Source organism: Hypanus sabinus, chromosome 19, assembly GCF_030144855.1.
Source record: "Hypanus sabinus isolate sHypSab1 chromosome 19, sHypSab1.hap1, whole genome shotgun sequence".
NCBI lineage: Eukaryota > Metazoa > Chordata > Chondrichthyes > Myliobatiformes > Dasyatidae > Hypanus > Hypanus sabinus.
In genome coordinates this window covers 17110164-17125193 of record NC_082724.1, presented here as the reverse complement: position 1 = coordinate 17125193, position 15030 = coordinate 17110164, and the positions used below count along the sequence as shown (strand labels likewise).

Sequence of the window (15030 nt, the reverse complement as noted above, 5' to 3'; positions counted from 1 at the left end):
TAAAAATATTAAAAGAAAGAGAACAGATATGTGGTTATAGATATTATAAAATGCATATGAACCGATGTCAAACAGTCCTTGAAGTTTTACCTTGATTAATATTCCATTGGTTAAATCATGCCCCACAAACACATTTAAACAAAAAGTCCCACAATCGGCATGGAATAAACAGAGGTCATCCTACATGATGGGTTTTTAGATGTTTTCAGGAAACTGTTCGTTAGGCGTGCAATTAAAGAAAAATGGAAGTGCACATGATGTTGGTTTTCTGCAGGGTGCTCTTTTACCTTGTGCAGGAAAGTTCATGGTTTCCGGTGGCAAATCATCTGTTGCTTTATAGGTTGTCAAGAGGGGGCTGTTTTCCAACAATTCTAATTGATCCTTAACCAAATATTTTATACTACCTGCCAATGAAATCAGATAGTCAGAAAGAATATGCACTTTTCCAGCAACATTAATTTAAACCATCCATTTGATAATATGATACTATTAACATTGTCTTTTTTATCCTAAACTCAATAATCAGTATCGTTTCTAAAGGCGTTTTAGTTTTAAATGTAGTTTTCATTATTCAAATATAATTACATTAGATATAACACAGTAAACAGTTCTGGATTTTAAAATTGTCTTTTAAATTATTTCATCATTTGCATTTATTATTAAGACAGCAGAGAAATCCACCTCTTCTGACTCACCAGAACTTGCTTCTTCCGTGTCCGATGGATGATGCAAGTTCTTAGGGTGATCAAACTTGGCCTTTGGGCTCACTTTGTCTTTACCTTCCCATATCCTAAGTGTCATTCTATGAGGGACAAGTGTTAATATTAATTCCTTAGTAACAGGCAGCTCCACATTATGGCGGAAGAGCAACCACCTCCGTTCATCTTCAATCCATGGCTTTAGAACCTGCAATTCATTATCAAAGAGGTCACAAGCTTAAACATGGTTCAAATATATTTCAACAGCAAGCAATGCAAATTCTCAGAGCTACTGGACTATACTTCTTCCCACCGTCTCTGACACATTTGCTCTCAGGATGAGGCTTTTCATTTCAGAACTAATGAGATGTCCTCCTTCTTCAAAGAAAGGGGTGCCCTTCCTCCACCATCAACACTGCCTTCAACTGCACTTCTTCCATTTTGTGCACATCTGTCCTCACCCCATCCTCTCAAGGATACAGTTCCTCATCCTCACCAACCACCCCATTAGCCTTTGCATCCAGCACACAATTCTCCACCACTTCTCCCACCTCCAACAGGATCTTGCCACCTAGTACATCTTTCCTTCCCCTCCACCCCACCTCCACTTTCTGCAGGGAATGCTCCCTGCACAACTCCCTTGTCCATACATCCCTCTCTCTCCATTGATCTCTCTCCTGGTACTTCCCTTTGCTAGTGGAACAAGTGCCGCAACTGCACCTACATCTCCTCCCTCACTATCACTCAGGGCCCCAAACAGTCCTTCCAGGTGAGGCAACACTTCATCTGTGAGCCTGTTGGGGTCATCTACTATTTTCAGCACTCCTGATGTGCCCTCTTGTATATCATTGAGACCCGACACAGACTGGGAGTCCTCTTTGCTGAGCACCTACGCTCTGTCCGCCAGAAGAAGCAGGATCTTCTGGTGGCAACCCATTTCAATTCTACTTCCCATTCCCACATGCCAGTCCATGGCCTCCTCTACCGTCACGATAAGGCCACACTCAGGTTGGAGGAGCAACACCTTACATTCCATTATGGTAACCTCCAACCTGATGGCATGAATGTTGATATCTCAAGCTCCCAGTAATTGCCCACCCCTTCACTATTCCCCATTCCTATCTCACCTCATTCTCTTATCTGCCCATCACCTGCCTCTGGTGCTCTCCCCCTTCCCTTTCTTCCATGATCTTCTGCCCTCTCCTTCTCCAGCCCTTCATCTCTTTCACCAGTCAAATTCCCCCTTCTCCAGCCCTTTATCTCTTACACCAATCGACTTTCCAGCTCTTTACGTCACCCATCCCCCTCTCCTAGTTTCACCTATTACCCACCACCATGTACTTCTTCCTCCCCTCCCCCCACCTTCTTGCTCTAACTTCTCATTTTTTTTCCCGTCTGGATGAGGGCCTCAGCCTGAAACATCAACTTTACTCTTTCCCGTGGATGCTGCCTGGCCTGCTGAGTTGCTCCAGCATCTTGTGTATGTTGAACACAAATTTTAATTATGTTATACTGAAAATCAATATCATCTGAATAATGTCTGAAAGTAATCTCAGCAGTGATTGGCTTCGATGCCATCGTGAGAGAAGCTTGAATATGCTTGCATGCCTCATTTGGGCAACATATCCTCCAGAAGGTTCATTGCCCTCTACTTCATTTCGGCTGCAACACCATAAAAACTTCACATGGAGTTAAAATTAATTCATTTGTTCATTATGTGCCATGTCGTAAGACATGGGTCATTGTGGTCTAGGATCATGATTGTTCTTGGCAAATTTTTCTACAGAAGTGGTTTGCCATTGCCTTCTGGACAGTGTCTTTGCAAGACGGGTGACCGTAGTCATTATCAATACTCTTCAGAGATTATCTGCCTGGTGTCAGTGGTCACATAACCAGGACTTGTGATATGCACCGGCTGCTCATATGAACCATGTGAACCATGTGATCGGGGGGGGGGGGGGGGGGAGGAGTGCTAAGCAGGTACTATACCTTGCCCAAGGGTGACCTGCAGGCTAGTACAGGGAAGGAGCGCCTTACACCTCCTTTGGTAGAGACGTATCTCCACCCCTCCACTCACAAAATTCATTAGCAAACCAATCAACTGCCCCAGGAGTAAAACAAAATTAGTCTTTAAGTAATTTCTAATTTGTATTTAGATTTGCACACATTTTCTGCGTACAAAATTTCCTTTCTGATGTAACATTTTTGTGTCAGTTTACCCCACTGTAAATGCTAGTATCAACATTGCTATTAATTTATGTCAATATCATCTTCTTAACTAAATGAATCAAGCTGCATTCTCAATAACAAATATCAACTGTTTTATTCTCACTAACAGAAAATTCTAACATCCAAACTAAGCTTATGAAAAGCAAATCTGGCTTTATTATACTTCCTAAAAGACAGTGTCAAAAACTGTGCCTTACTTATAAATTGATATAAATTAATAATCATTGCTATTATACTGCATCGCCTCTTTAAGAAGCCTCAAATTAAATGCATAAAAATGAACAGTGTTTCATTCAGTTGCATTTTAGATGAATTCTGTTATCCTTATCCCCTTCAAATAACAAAACTCCATTGCATTACTAAAGTTGAAGTGGCATACCAATGATCTCTATGAGAGACATCCATTAAACAGAATACCATTCAAGGTATGGTTCCTTTTATTGTCTGCCCTCCCACACTATATTAAATCATACCTACCTGTTAAATTAACCCATCGCCTGTCTGCTCATTGTGTTATCCAGTTAATGTTTTCTTGACGTCATTAAAGTCCTCATTTATGTCTATCAGGCTATCACTAATATAATCAAATTTTGAAACTATGTTCCTAACATATAAACTCATCTTTGAGAAAAGAGAACCAGACTGAACCCAATGTTCTAATCTTCTCTCATGAAATCAACTGTCATTTATCCTAACGTATTGGTTTCATTTCTGCTTGCCAGCTTTCTCAATAGGGTTTATATCTTCCTGTTATAGCTGTAACTTAAATTATCTAAGAAACTATCTGTGATTCACCTTAAGAAAATTCATACAGTCCATTTCTTAAATACTTTCCTCCTCTAATCAATGATCATATCTTCAAATAAAGTGTATTTCTCAAATATACATCCCGTTTTGAGCCCCTTGCACATTTTAATTTTCATTACGGTTCCAAAGAATTTACAATTCTGACATTAGTCTAATTTGTCTATAATTACCCAGTTTATTCTTCACTGTTATTGAGCAGGTTATCCTCCAGTTAATACATAATGTGTATTTAGGAATAAATATAAAATCTGAACTCCTGATGACTTCTAGAAATCATAAAGTCAATGAATTATTCAAAGTTCTACTTTTTTTTTCCAAAACATTATTTCTTGTTGAAATTTTTTAAATTTGCTCAATCATCTTCTTATAGTCTCCAGCATTGAGTACTAGGTTTTGCTTTATTTGTATCTCAAAGCTGGTGAAAATATATCATTAACATATCTGTTCCTGTGAACTTTTAGCAAGAACCCATTTTTCCAAAGATAAGTTACAACATTAAAGAACAACTTACTATACATCAAAATATGCAGATACAGTCAACTTGATTAGTAATAATAATAATAGGTAATTTCATTGCTCAGTGGGAAATCAGAAAAAAATACCTTACATTTCATATCTTTCCTATTTTCTCACAACAAAAATCAAAACTATTTGGTCATGTCAGCTCTCTCTGCAAACTCACTCCCCTACACTAATGCAGCAACTCTAAAGAATAAGAATACTATATACTGAAGCACAAATCCCATGGGTAAGAAAAACACAGTGATCACCTAACTACAAGTTCATCTTTAAATTGAATTCACAAAACATTCATTTCACAAATACGAATAACATACAACAACACAAGTTTTAATGCCAAATCTTTCTTCAAGTAACAATTGTTATAACCGCTGCAAGATATTTTGTCTAAAACTTGACAGCTACCAGCACAGCTTATACAGCGTTAAAATAAAACTTGTATTTCCATTCTTCATGAGCAGAGGTATTCCAAATCACCTTCTGGACAATGAAGTACTGATTAATGTTCATATTGTAGCGCTGTAAAGACAACAGTCAATTTGTATACAGCAATCTCTGACAAAGAACATTATAATGGCCAGGTAATGAGTTTTGGTCACATTGGTTGAGGAGCACGTATTGACATCATCTACTGGGTAATACATCCTAACTATTCTTAGAAAAAACAACGTGGGATTTTTTTTGGAACCAACACTTAAGGAAGTCCAGGCTTCAGTTTAATATTTCATTCTAAAGAGAGCAGCTCTGTACAGTGGTCCGTTTCCTCAGAGCCACACTGAAGACCCAAATCAAGCTTTGTGCTCAAATATCTGAAGTAGAACTCAACTTTCTGTTCGGGCAATAATTCTACCTACCAGATCAAGGCTGTCATCAGAGAGCATCTTAGATTGCTACGAAATATGAGGTAATCGAGCACAGACATTAGATTTTTAATCTCGCTCACAATTAATTTATTTAAACTGTAAAGCTGGGATTCAAGCAGGGAGGAAATGATCCTTGGAGGGTCTCACAACGCAAGGTGCCCTGTGCAGAGTAGTACTGAATGTAAAAATGTTTTCAATGTGTAGAGTCTCATTCCTTCAGAATATCATTTTTAAAAAATGGATGTATGTTATTAAAATTATTTTTAATTTGCTTGATATTTTTGTGCCTTCCTTATACATTTTGCATGTCTCGTTTAATTAACTAACAATTGTTAAGGCATTAATTATAATCCATAATTTTTGCTGAATGTAAGAAATCTTCAATCTGAATGGTTAATGATCCTGACAGATGCCTGTAACACTTGCTAGCATCACACATCCCCTATAAATAACCACAACAGTGAAGTTCACGTTCATCGCCATCTGACTATATAATATATACTTACAACCAAATGAAACAACATTCCTCTGGGCCACGGTGCACCCACAGAACATACATCACACACAGCAGATAAAACAAACTATTACCACAAATTAATTAATAAAACATAAAGTACATTTAGTGCACAGAATAGACTAACGGTGAACTGTAAACAGCTCACTGTCCCAGTGACAAGACCTCAGTGGTGGTAGGGTACTCATTAGTCTCACAGTCTCAGGGAAGATACTGTTAACCAGCCTGGCAGTCCTAGTCCTGGTGCACCTGTACCTCCTTCCTGATAGTAGTGGGTCGAATAAATTTTGGGATGGGTGTAGGGATCCTCAACAATGGGCCGTTCGTATACAACCTGGTAAACGTCTGGGTAAACGTATGGGCCTGGTAAATGTCACAGGTAGTGGGGGAGGGAGACCCCGGTGATCCTCTCGGCAGTTTTTACTGTCCTCTGCAGCTTCCATACCGCACAAGACACTCTCGATGGTGCTCCTCTAGGAAGTTGGTAGAATGGGGGTGGGAAGACTTGCATACCGCAAGAAGTGTAGATGCTTCTGTGCCTTCTTGACCAATGAGGTGGTGTTGTGGGAACAGGTTTGATTGTCTGTTATGTGCACACCAAGGAACTTTGTGCTCTTCACTCTCTCCATGACAGATCTATTGATGTGCAATAGAGAGTGGTCGACCTGCACCTTCCTGATGTCCACAATCATCTCTTTTGCCTTGTCCACGTTGACAAGCCTCACTACCTCCTCGCTGTATGCCGACTCATCATTGTTGCTGGTGAGGCCAATCAGTGTTGTGTCAGCAGCAACTTGATGACGCAGCTCGAGTTGGATCTGGCTGTGCAGTCGTGAGTACACAACCCTGGGGGCACCAGTGCACAGCCTGACAGAGTTTGAGATGCTGCCGCCAACTCCGACTGACTATGGTCTTTCCACAAAAAAGTCCAGGCCCCGGTTACAGAGAGAGAGGTTGAGCCTCAACGAGAACAGTTTATCCACCAGCCTCTGAGGGGTGATAGTGTTAAACGCCAAGCTGAAGTCAATAAGCAACAACTTAGCGGAAGAGGCATCATTTTCTAGGAGGGACAGGACAGAGTGGAGGGCCCAGCCTACGGCATCATTGGCTTGAGTGGTATATGCAAACTGGAAAGGGTTCAATGTAGCTGGAAGGTGAGATTTATACAGTCCAGCACCAGCTGCACAAAGCACTTCATGATGGTTGAGGTTATTGCCACTGGGCAGTAATCATTCAGGCTAGTTACCGTCGCTCTCTCGGCCACCGGACTGATGGTGGCTGCCTTGAAGCCTGTTTCATGGAGATATTAAAGGTGTCCATTAAGACCTCTGTTAGCTGGGCTGCACAATCCATCAGCGCCCGTCCAGCCATGTTGTCCGACCCGACAGCAATGAGTGGGTTTACCTTGGCTAGGGTCCTCCTCACCTCGGCTATGGCTGGACAGAGTACCTGTTCCTCCGGGGAGAAGGGGCTTTCCTTGATGTCACATCATTCATTGTGTCAAGTCATCCATAGAAGGCATTCAGCCCACCAGGACAGGAGACATCACGGGTGTTGACGTACAGAATGGAGTTGTAATCTATTATGGCTTGTATACTTTGTCACAGGCACTGCAAATGTGTCTGTAAGTTTTACATGACTACTCTTGCTTTGCCTTCCCGGTGGCGTGTGAGAGTGTCACAGCTGCTGACCTTAGTTGTCCTATCCCCTGATCTAAAGGCAGTGCCCCGATTCCTCAGCAGCGCACAAACCTCTGCCATGGTTTCTGCTTTGCCCTGGCAGTGTAGTGTTAAACCACAGTAACGTCCTCAATGCATTTTCCTGCATAGTCCTGCAGACTCATCAATATTGACGTGATGATCGGAGGTACTTGACTCCCTGAATATGCTTCAGTCTGTGCTTTCAAAACGGTCCTGCAACGCTAGGTGGCACCTTCAGGCCTGGTGCTGATCTCCCTGTAAACTGGCTTGGCTTGTTTAACCAGTGGTCTGTATGCAGGGATGTGGTCTGAGTGTCTGAGGTGAGGCCGGGGGCAGCGGTCCAATATCTTCTCTACTCTGGTTACGAAGTTGACATGCTGGTAGAACTTTGACAGGACTGCACTTAAGTTGGCATGATTGACGCCTCCAGCAACAATGAAGAAAGTATCTGGATGAGAGGCTTCCAGGTTGCAAATGACGCTGTAGAACTCCTGCAGTGCTTCCCCAGACTGGGGGGGGGGGGGGGGACAGTTAGTAAACAGCAACATTCACAATGACAGTCAACTCCGTTGATAAATAGAAGGGGCTGCGGTTCGCCATTAAAAACTCCCATCTGTGGTGAGCAGTGGGCCATCACTACACACACCAATTCTTAATGACAGAGACAGAGGCCACACAGACCTCCCAAGACACTCGTCAGGATGAGTGTGCAGAAGTCCCTCATTTCCAACTGGTTCAGACCAGTGCAGGTAATCCAGTTTATTTTCCAGTGACAGGCAGTAGTGAGTAGAATCGTTGTGAGCACGAGCCTGGAGGGGATCCACTTTAAGTTTCCCTCGAATACCGGCACGCTTTACCACACTTCTCTACCCTTCTCTGCTCCACTTCTGACATCCACTTCCCAAGTAGCTGTGGTAGGCCACAGTGCAGAGCAAGGGCCATAACTGTGCAGCACCTTCATTATTCCAGTCACTGGTGAGGTACGTTTGCAAATTTTACTATTCTTTACAATCAGCAGCGTTTTCAATCACAGAAAAGATGAACAGGACAGGAAATTTCACTATTTATTGGAGCCAGAGGCTGGCTGCGACCATACATGCCGCCATCTTGTGGCGGCATTCACAATACCATTAGTGTAAAAGCTAATGAATTTTGTTAAAAATTTCCTGTATAATTGCAGCCCATTTCCTATCATTATTCTTAGCAAAGCAGAAATGAATTAAATGTTGACAGCTTGGCAATTCCATCATTAGGTCCACAACTTTCCAACAAATTGGACCATATACTTTTATTCTAATCTTTAAGCGTTTTCACTACCCACTTGGTCTTAATTGGAGGATTTGAGATTGAAGGAGCATCTCTGGATGCTAAGAACTCTTTGTCACAAATATATTTCAGGAGAATAAAGGTTACATTCCTGTTCCAGTTGGCATAGGTCAGCTCCCATTTTGTTCCCAACTCTCCCACAACAAAAATAAAATATTGCAGAAGATTTCTATTGACTTTTGAGTAGTAAGAGACTACATGACAATTAAATTTATTTTCACCTTGGTCAACAATGTTTCAGTAGGCAAAAATAATTACTCTCCATGGCAGTACAAAATATGTGTTATGTTACTAATTGGAAACTTCCTCTCTTGTTAAACATATTCATGGTTAATTCATGGTGAAGATCTTTAAAGTTTATTAATTAATTAAAATAGACACAAATATTTTATGAGGAATATAACAGCAGCAATATGTAATTATATTAACTGGCATATAAAATATTCCAAGCACTGACAAATAAAAATCAGCACAAAATCAATGTAAGTTTTAAAAAACAGCCTTATACAGGAGAGATAGAGTGGACTGATGAAGCAATTCCTGCATATAGGGACTGGACAGGTGAATGCATGGCTATCAAAGGTAACACAATTAAAGCTGATGAGCTACCAGTGACTAGAATTGGAGGAATGCAGAATTCACATAAGGTTCCAAGTCTGGAGGAGGTTACAGAAATAATGAGAGGTGAAGCCATGGAAACGCACATTTCAAAGGTTATTTTTAAAAGAGCTGAATTTTTAAGGATTCATAATTTATTCCTTGAAGCATGGTAACTACTAGCTTAATGAAAAACTGCCACTCACGATCTTTGAAACAGCTGGTTCAAATTTAAATTTATGCTATTATCAAAGGATAATACTGAGATACAATCCCAAGCTTCCATTGCCAACCTAACAGAAGTTAAATAAAAATGAGGAATCAAGTTAGTGTTTCTCTGTACCACATTCATTTACAGACTGGGAGTTATAACAATAGTAATGAACCTGTTGAAATTAGTGTCAATCCACGGCCTGTAAGGACAGATGTTCCAGTGGTCCTTCCCAATGGAGTTCATGGTGTCATGGGAAAACATCTAATTTGCACTGGGCAGGAATAGTTACCAAATGACTACAACTATATCACAGAATCATTACTTAGGACCAAAAAGCAAGCTCATTCTTCCACACTCTATTTTTTTTTTGCAGCAGCCACACATTACTTCCTCCCGATCAAGATCTATCCAACTTCCCTTTGAAAATCACATCTGAATCCACATTCGCCATCTGCAAATTCCATATCATGGTCACCTCAGTCCTCTGCCCACAGACGCCAATCCAGCATAAACCTTAACAGAATCGATAAACCTGGACAAATCACCTACCTGGGAATCACTTGCCATGTAGAGCTTAGCAGCTTTTTCAAAAGTCACCAGGTCAAATTTTATTGGTTCAGCATTTGGAAGAAGAGATGCTTCCATGTGGAAGTAGCTGATAGCTTTTAATGCTTCCAACATCTTCAGTGCCTTATACTTCTGATCTTTCATTTTGTTATTCTCTTTCAGTGAGAAATGCACATTTCATAATTAATAAAAATAGGATTCAATCTACTGTAAGCAAATCTATACCATGTGCCAGTGACCTAAAATGAATTGCCCTATACAGCTGGCATACGAACTCTATGTTTTTTTTTACTAGCAGTGGTATTTATAGTGGACAATTAATAACATTCAAAAATGGACTAGAGATGAATGCAGGACAAATTAATTATGATATGTTCAGTACTGTAAGAATATTTATGAAGCACTATGAATGGACCCAGAGCAGAATATATAATTTAAGTATAATTTGTAATGCAACTGAAGGATGCATAAGAATAGTCCCCAATACAAAAATGCTATTCTCCTCCCCAATTCTACATAATCAAAATATAAACCATTAGTTTAATAGCCATAATTGTCTCTCTGGACTTGGGCAATTCTGTTTTTCTAAATCTTGGCCTTACAAAAGAACACTTGTTTCTTGTATGCTAGAGCAGGGTACATGTCTATTTTTTCCAATCTTTCAGTTACTTTCTGTACTACCTAAGTGGATAATATGAGGTGGCATAAACATTAAAGGTGTTTAGAGGAAAGTATAGGGGAATGCCAAAGGTAATTTCTTTTTTTAAATAAACACAGAGTGGTGGTGTACAGAATGCAATGTCAGGGATGGTTGTAGATGCAGGTAGATTTGGGACGTTCAAGAAACACTTTGATTGGCACATGAGTAACAGAAAAATAGAAGGCTATGTGGGAAGGAAGGGTCCACTAATCTTAGAGTAGGTTAAAAGGTCAGCATAACATCTCATGGGCCAAAGGGTTGTACAATGCTGTAATGTTCCATTATGCTCCTCTATACATTCACAGGGAGATATTGAAGTGTTTGGGATTAATCTGAAGTGAATTGACTTTATTTCTTAGATCCTTCACAGGAGTAAAAATCTGCATTACGTCTCCAAATATTTGTGCCATCATAGTAATTTATAATAAATAGGACAGTCAATGTAATATAGAGTACACTCAAATCAGCAAGTTATTAAAAAGCAGAAAAAGGATTATCCATTATTATCAACAACAAATACATTTTTAGCTCTTATTGTTCACAAAGTTCTCTGAAAGCTTTTAACAGAAACATTTAAGTGGAGAATGGGCTACTGGTATTTTTGGAAGATGTTTGTCCAGGCTACAAATCACTGCAAAACACTTGAACCATGAAATGACGATTTCATTACTTATTTAATAAATGGAAACACTGTAGTCAGGGAGCATTTGCAGAAAAAAAAACCCTACGTTAACCTAACAGGACGGAGACGGTTTGTTTGATTTTTATACAATTTGTATTATGTGCCTTAAAGTCACAGCAAAAATAAGCTTCAAAACAAAGTACAAAATGCAGCAACTGAAAAGCAATAAATCGCAATCAGTCAGGTGTTATTAATTGGACAATTAGCATTTTTTTCCCAAAAATTGCCTGTTGAGCATTTAACATTTTAACAAGTAATCCGCGTTTCTTGGCCTTTAACGATGTGCAACAAAAAGACTATCTGTGAGTAGTTCAATAAAACTGAGCCTGACATTCCCACAGGTTGGGAATGTTTTGTTTGGATTAGGGTTAAACCACATACCAGTCGGTACCGCCAGGGTTACAGTCACTGTGAACGTGACAAGGTGAGGAACGGGTTCGGCGGTATCCTCGGCTTGGAAATCATTAGCGACCTCGGACACGCCGGAACTCTGCTCTGCGTTATTGGGCTCAGTAGCTGGCGCCGGGGTTGCAAGGGTTTGCCCGTAGTCTGAGGCCCCTCCTGTCGTGTCATCGCCAGAAGTTGATGCCCCACTTTCACCGTCCATTGTTGTTCCTCTACCTAATAGCGAGGGGGCTAGTTCGGTGGAAATCGAGTCAGGGAAATGTAATTCTTCCGAACCATCCTGTGGAATAACAATTAGAATGATAATATTGCTATTAACAAAGGACTTTCAAATCCGATTGTTTGCTGCTTACAGTGAGAAGCTGACTATCCATTCTTGGGGGTGGAATAAGCTACAACTACTAAAAAGTTTGAATGCTCGAACTGTTGAACTTCAAACAGGGAAGCAAATAAATAAAGTCTGTATAAAACTAAAACCAACGCGTCGAATACAGGTACCAGTGGCCATGCGGGCTCTCCTTGCCCTTCGCTGGGGGACCGGGCCACCAATACCGCTACTCCATTGTTTGTCCTCTCCCGGGCTCAGGTGCTCCCACCGCAAGTTTGATTCCAACTTTTGGTTGCTCGGCGACAGACACAACTCTTCCCGTCGCGCAGCAACGGGCCGCTCCGCGAATCCCTCCGCAGGATATTGTAACAGTTCACAAATCAATTGGACGGCGAGGTTGCTGGGCGCTGGCAATTCCGGCTTGGACAAGACCGACCGAGCCCCAGAGCACTCGGCTGGCCGGGACATGCTACCGCTCGGGGTCGGTGCTGTGCGCGTTGATGGAACTTTCCTTCTCTGCCTAATTACGGGTTATTTTTCTCTCTTTTCCTGAGTTATTTCTCGTTATCCTTAATCTTTTTTTTTCTACTTAATTAACCTTTTAATAGTTGCATTGCAAAAAAACAAGCTGTTTGCTCGAACTCGCGCTATGCCTATCAAGACGTCTCTCCTGTTCAGTGCCCACTTCCTGTGCACTAAACCTTTTTCTCCCCCGTGTACCTGTCCAAATGTCTTTTAAGCATTTTAATTCCCCCCTCACTATAATCTCCCCCCAGCCCTACCTTTCTTTCTCTTTTATTTCCCATAATTCTCCACCTTCCCCCCAGCCCATTTCCCTCCAGCCTATCACTTCCCAGCTCTCTACTTCCATCACTTCATTTTGAGTTTTTATTGCTTTTAGCAATTGGCTATTTTTGACTTTATTGTGTGTGGGTTTTTTTCATTCTCGTGTGTTTTGTTTCATCAGGAAACGTCGTCACTATCTCCTCCCATAGATGCTGCCTGGCCTGCTGAGTTCTGCCAGCATTTGGTGTTTTTATTTATTTCCAGCATCTGCAGATTCACTGGTGTTGCCTTTAATTGTAACTGCACCTGCTGCTTGCTCTGGCAACTCGTTCTACACACCATCACTTTCCATGTGAGCAACATGCGCCTCAGATCCCTTTTAGACCTTTCACTTATCAGCTTAAATCGAGACCCCCCCCCGCCCCCCCATTTACCCTGGAAAAGTGACCGAAAATTCACCTTACCTGTGTCCATCATGATTTTATATACAGCGCTGTGCAAAAGTCTTAGACACACACACGTGTGTGTTCACTTGTATTCACGTGTATTGTTGTAATATTCACTTGTATATTGCTAGGGTGCCCAAGACTTTTGCACAGTACTTTTATGTATTGCACTGTACAGCTGCTGCAAAAACCACTTCATGACATATGTGAGTGATGATAAACCTGATTCTGATAAGGGTCTAAAACCACAAAATGCTGGAAAACTCAGCAGGCCAGACAGCATCTATGGGAGGAGGTAGTGACGACGTTTCGGGCCGAAACCCTTCATCAGGAGTGAAGTAACATGGGATGGTGGAGAGGGGATAATAAGTGGGGGGAGGGATAAAGTAGAGAGCTGGGAAGTGATAGGCTGGAGGGAAATGGACTTGGGGGGGAAGGTGGAGAATTATGGGAAATAAAAGAGAAAGAAAGGTAGGGCTGGGGGGAGATTATAGTGAGGGGGGAAAAAGAGAGAAAGAGAACCAGACTAAAATAATAGATATGGATAGGGGTAAGAGGGGGCAGGGGTATGAACGGAGGTCTGTGAGTTGGATGTTCATGCCGGCAGGTAGGAGGCTACCTAGGTGGGAGATAAGGTATTGCTCCATCGACCTGCGTGTGGCCTCATCGTGACAGTAGAGGAGGCCATGGACAGACATATCGGAGCGGGAGTGCTCTGTGGAATTGAAGTGTGTGGCCACAGGGAGATCCCGCCATTGTTGGAGGACCGAGCGCCGGTGTTCAGTGAAACGGTCTCCCAGTCTGCGGCGGGTTTCGCCAAAGTATAAATGGCCACATCGGGAGCACCGGATACAGTATATCACCCCAGATGACTCGCAGGTGAAGTGGTGCCTCACCTGAAAAGACTGTCTGGGGCCTGGGATGGTGGTGAGGGAAGAAGTGTGGGGGCAGGTGTAGCACTTCTTCCGTTTGCAGGGATGAGTGCCCGGAGGGAGGTCGGTGGGGAGGGATGGGGGGGTGGATGAATGGACAAGGGAGTCACGTAGGGAGCGATCCCTGCGGAAAGCCTAGAGTGGGGGAAGTGTGTGGCCACAGGGAGATCCCGCCACTGCTGGAGGACTGCTGTCCATGGCCTCCTCTACCGTCAAGATGCCACACGCAGGTTAATTCCACAGACCACTCCCACTCCAACATGTCTGTCCACGGCCTCCTCTACCGTCAAGATGAGGCCACACGCAGGTTGATAGAGCAATACCTTATCTCCCGCCTAGGTAGCCTCCTGCCTGCCAGCATGAACATCCAACTCATGGACCTCCGTTGATACCCCTGCCCCCCCTTACCCCCATCCCTATCTATTATTTTAGTCTGGTCCTCTTTCTCTCTCTTTTCCCCCCCTCACTATAATCTCCCCCCAGCCCTACCTTTCTTTCTCTTTTATTTCCCATAATTCTCCACCTTCCCCCCCCAGCCTATCACTTCCCAGCTCTCTGCTTTATCCCTCCCCCCACTTCTTATCCGCCCCTTGACCATCCCATGTTACTTCAGTCCTGATGAAGGGTTTCGGCCCGAAACGTCGTCACTACCTCCCCCCATAGATGCTGAGTTCTGCCAGCATTTTGTGTTTTTATTTATTTCCAGCATCTGCAGAT

At 42.2% G+C, this 15030-nt stretch overlaps 1 protein-coding gene across 6 annotated transcripts in view; it reads right to left on the bottom strand.

Annotated features, from left to right (window-relative positions):
- cfap92 (cilia and flagella associated protein 92 (putative)) overlaps positions 1-15030 on the bottom strand; it is a 247952-nt gene that overhangs the window by 118551 nt on the left and 114371 nt on the right. For 2 of the 6 annotated variants that reach the window (XM_059944096.1, XM_059944097.1), the window contains 4 exons: positions 11798-12101; positions 10017-10189; positions 696-906; positions 288-404 (listed from right to left, as the gene is read on the bottom strand). In XM_059944096.1, the coding sequence (XP_059800079.1) occupies positions 288-404; positions 696-906; positions 10017-10189; positions 11798-12023 (727 nt within the window). In that variant the 5' untranslated portion in view covers positions 12024-12101. Of the gene's footprint in view, positions 1-287; positions 405-695; positions 907-10016; positions 10190-11797; positions 12102-12174; positions 13314-15030 lie in introns of those variants that run through there. The other 4 variants (XM_059944091.1, XM_059944093.1, XM_059944095.1 and 1 more) reach the window with 4 other exon arrangements.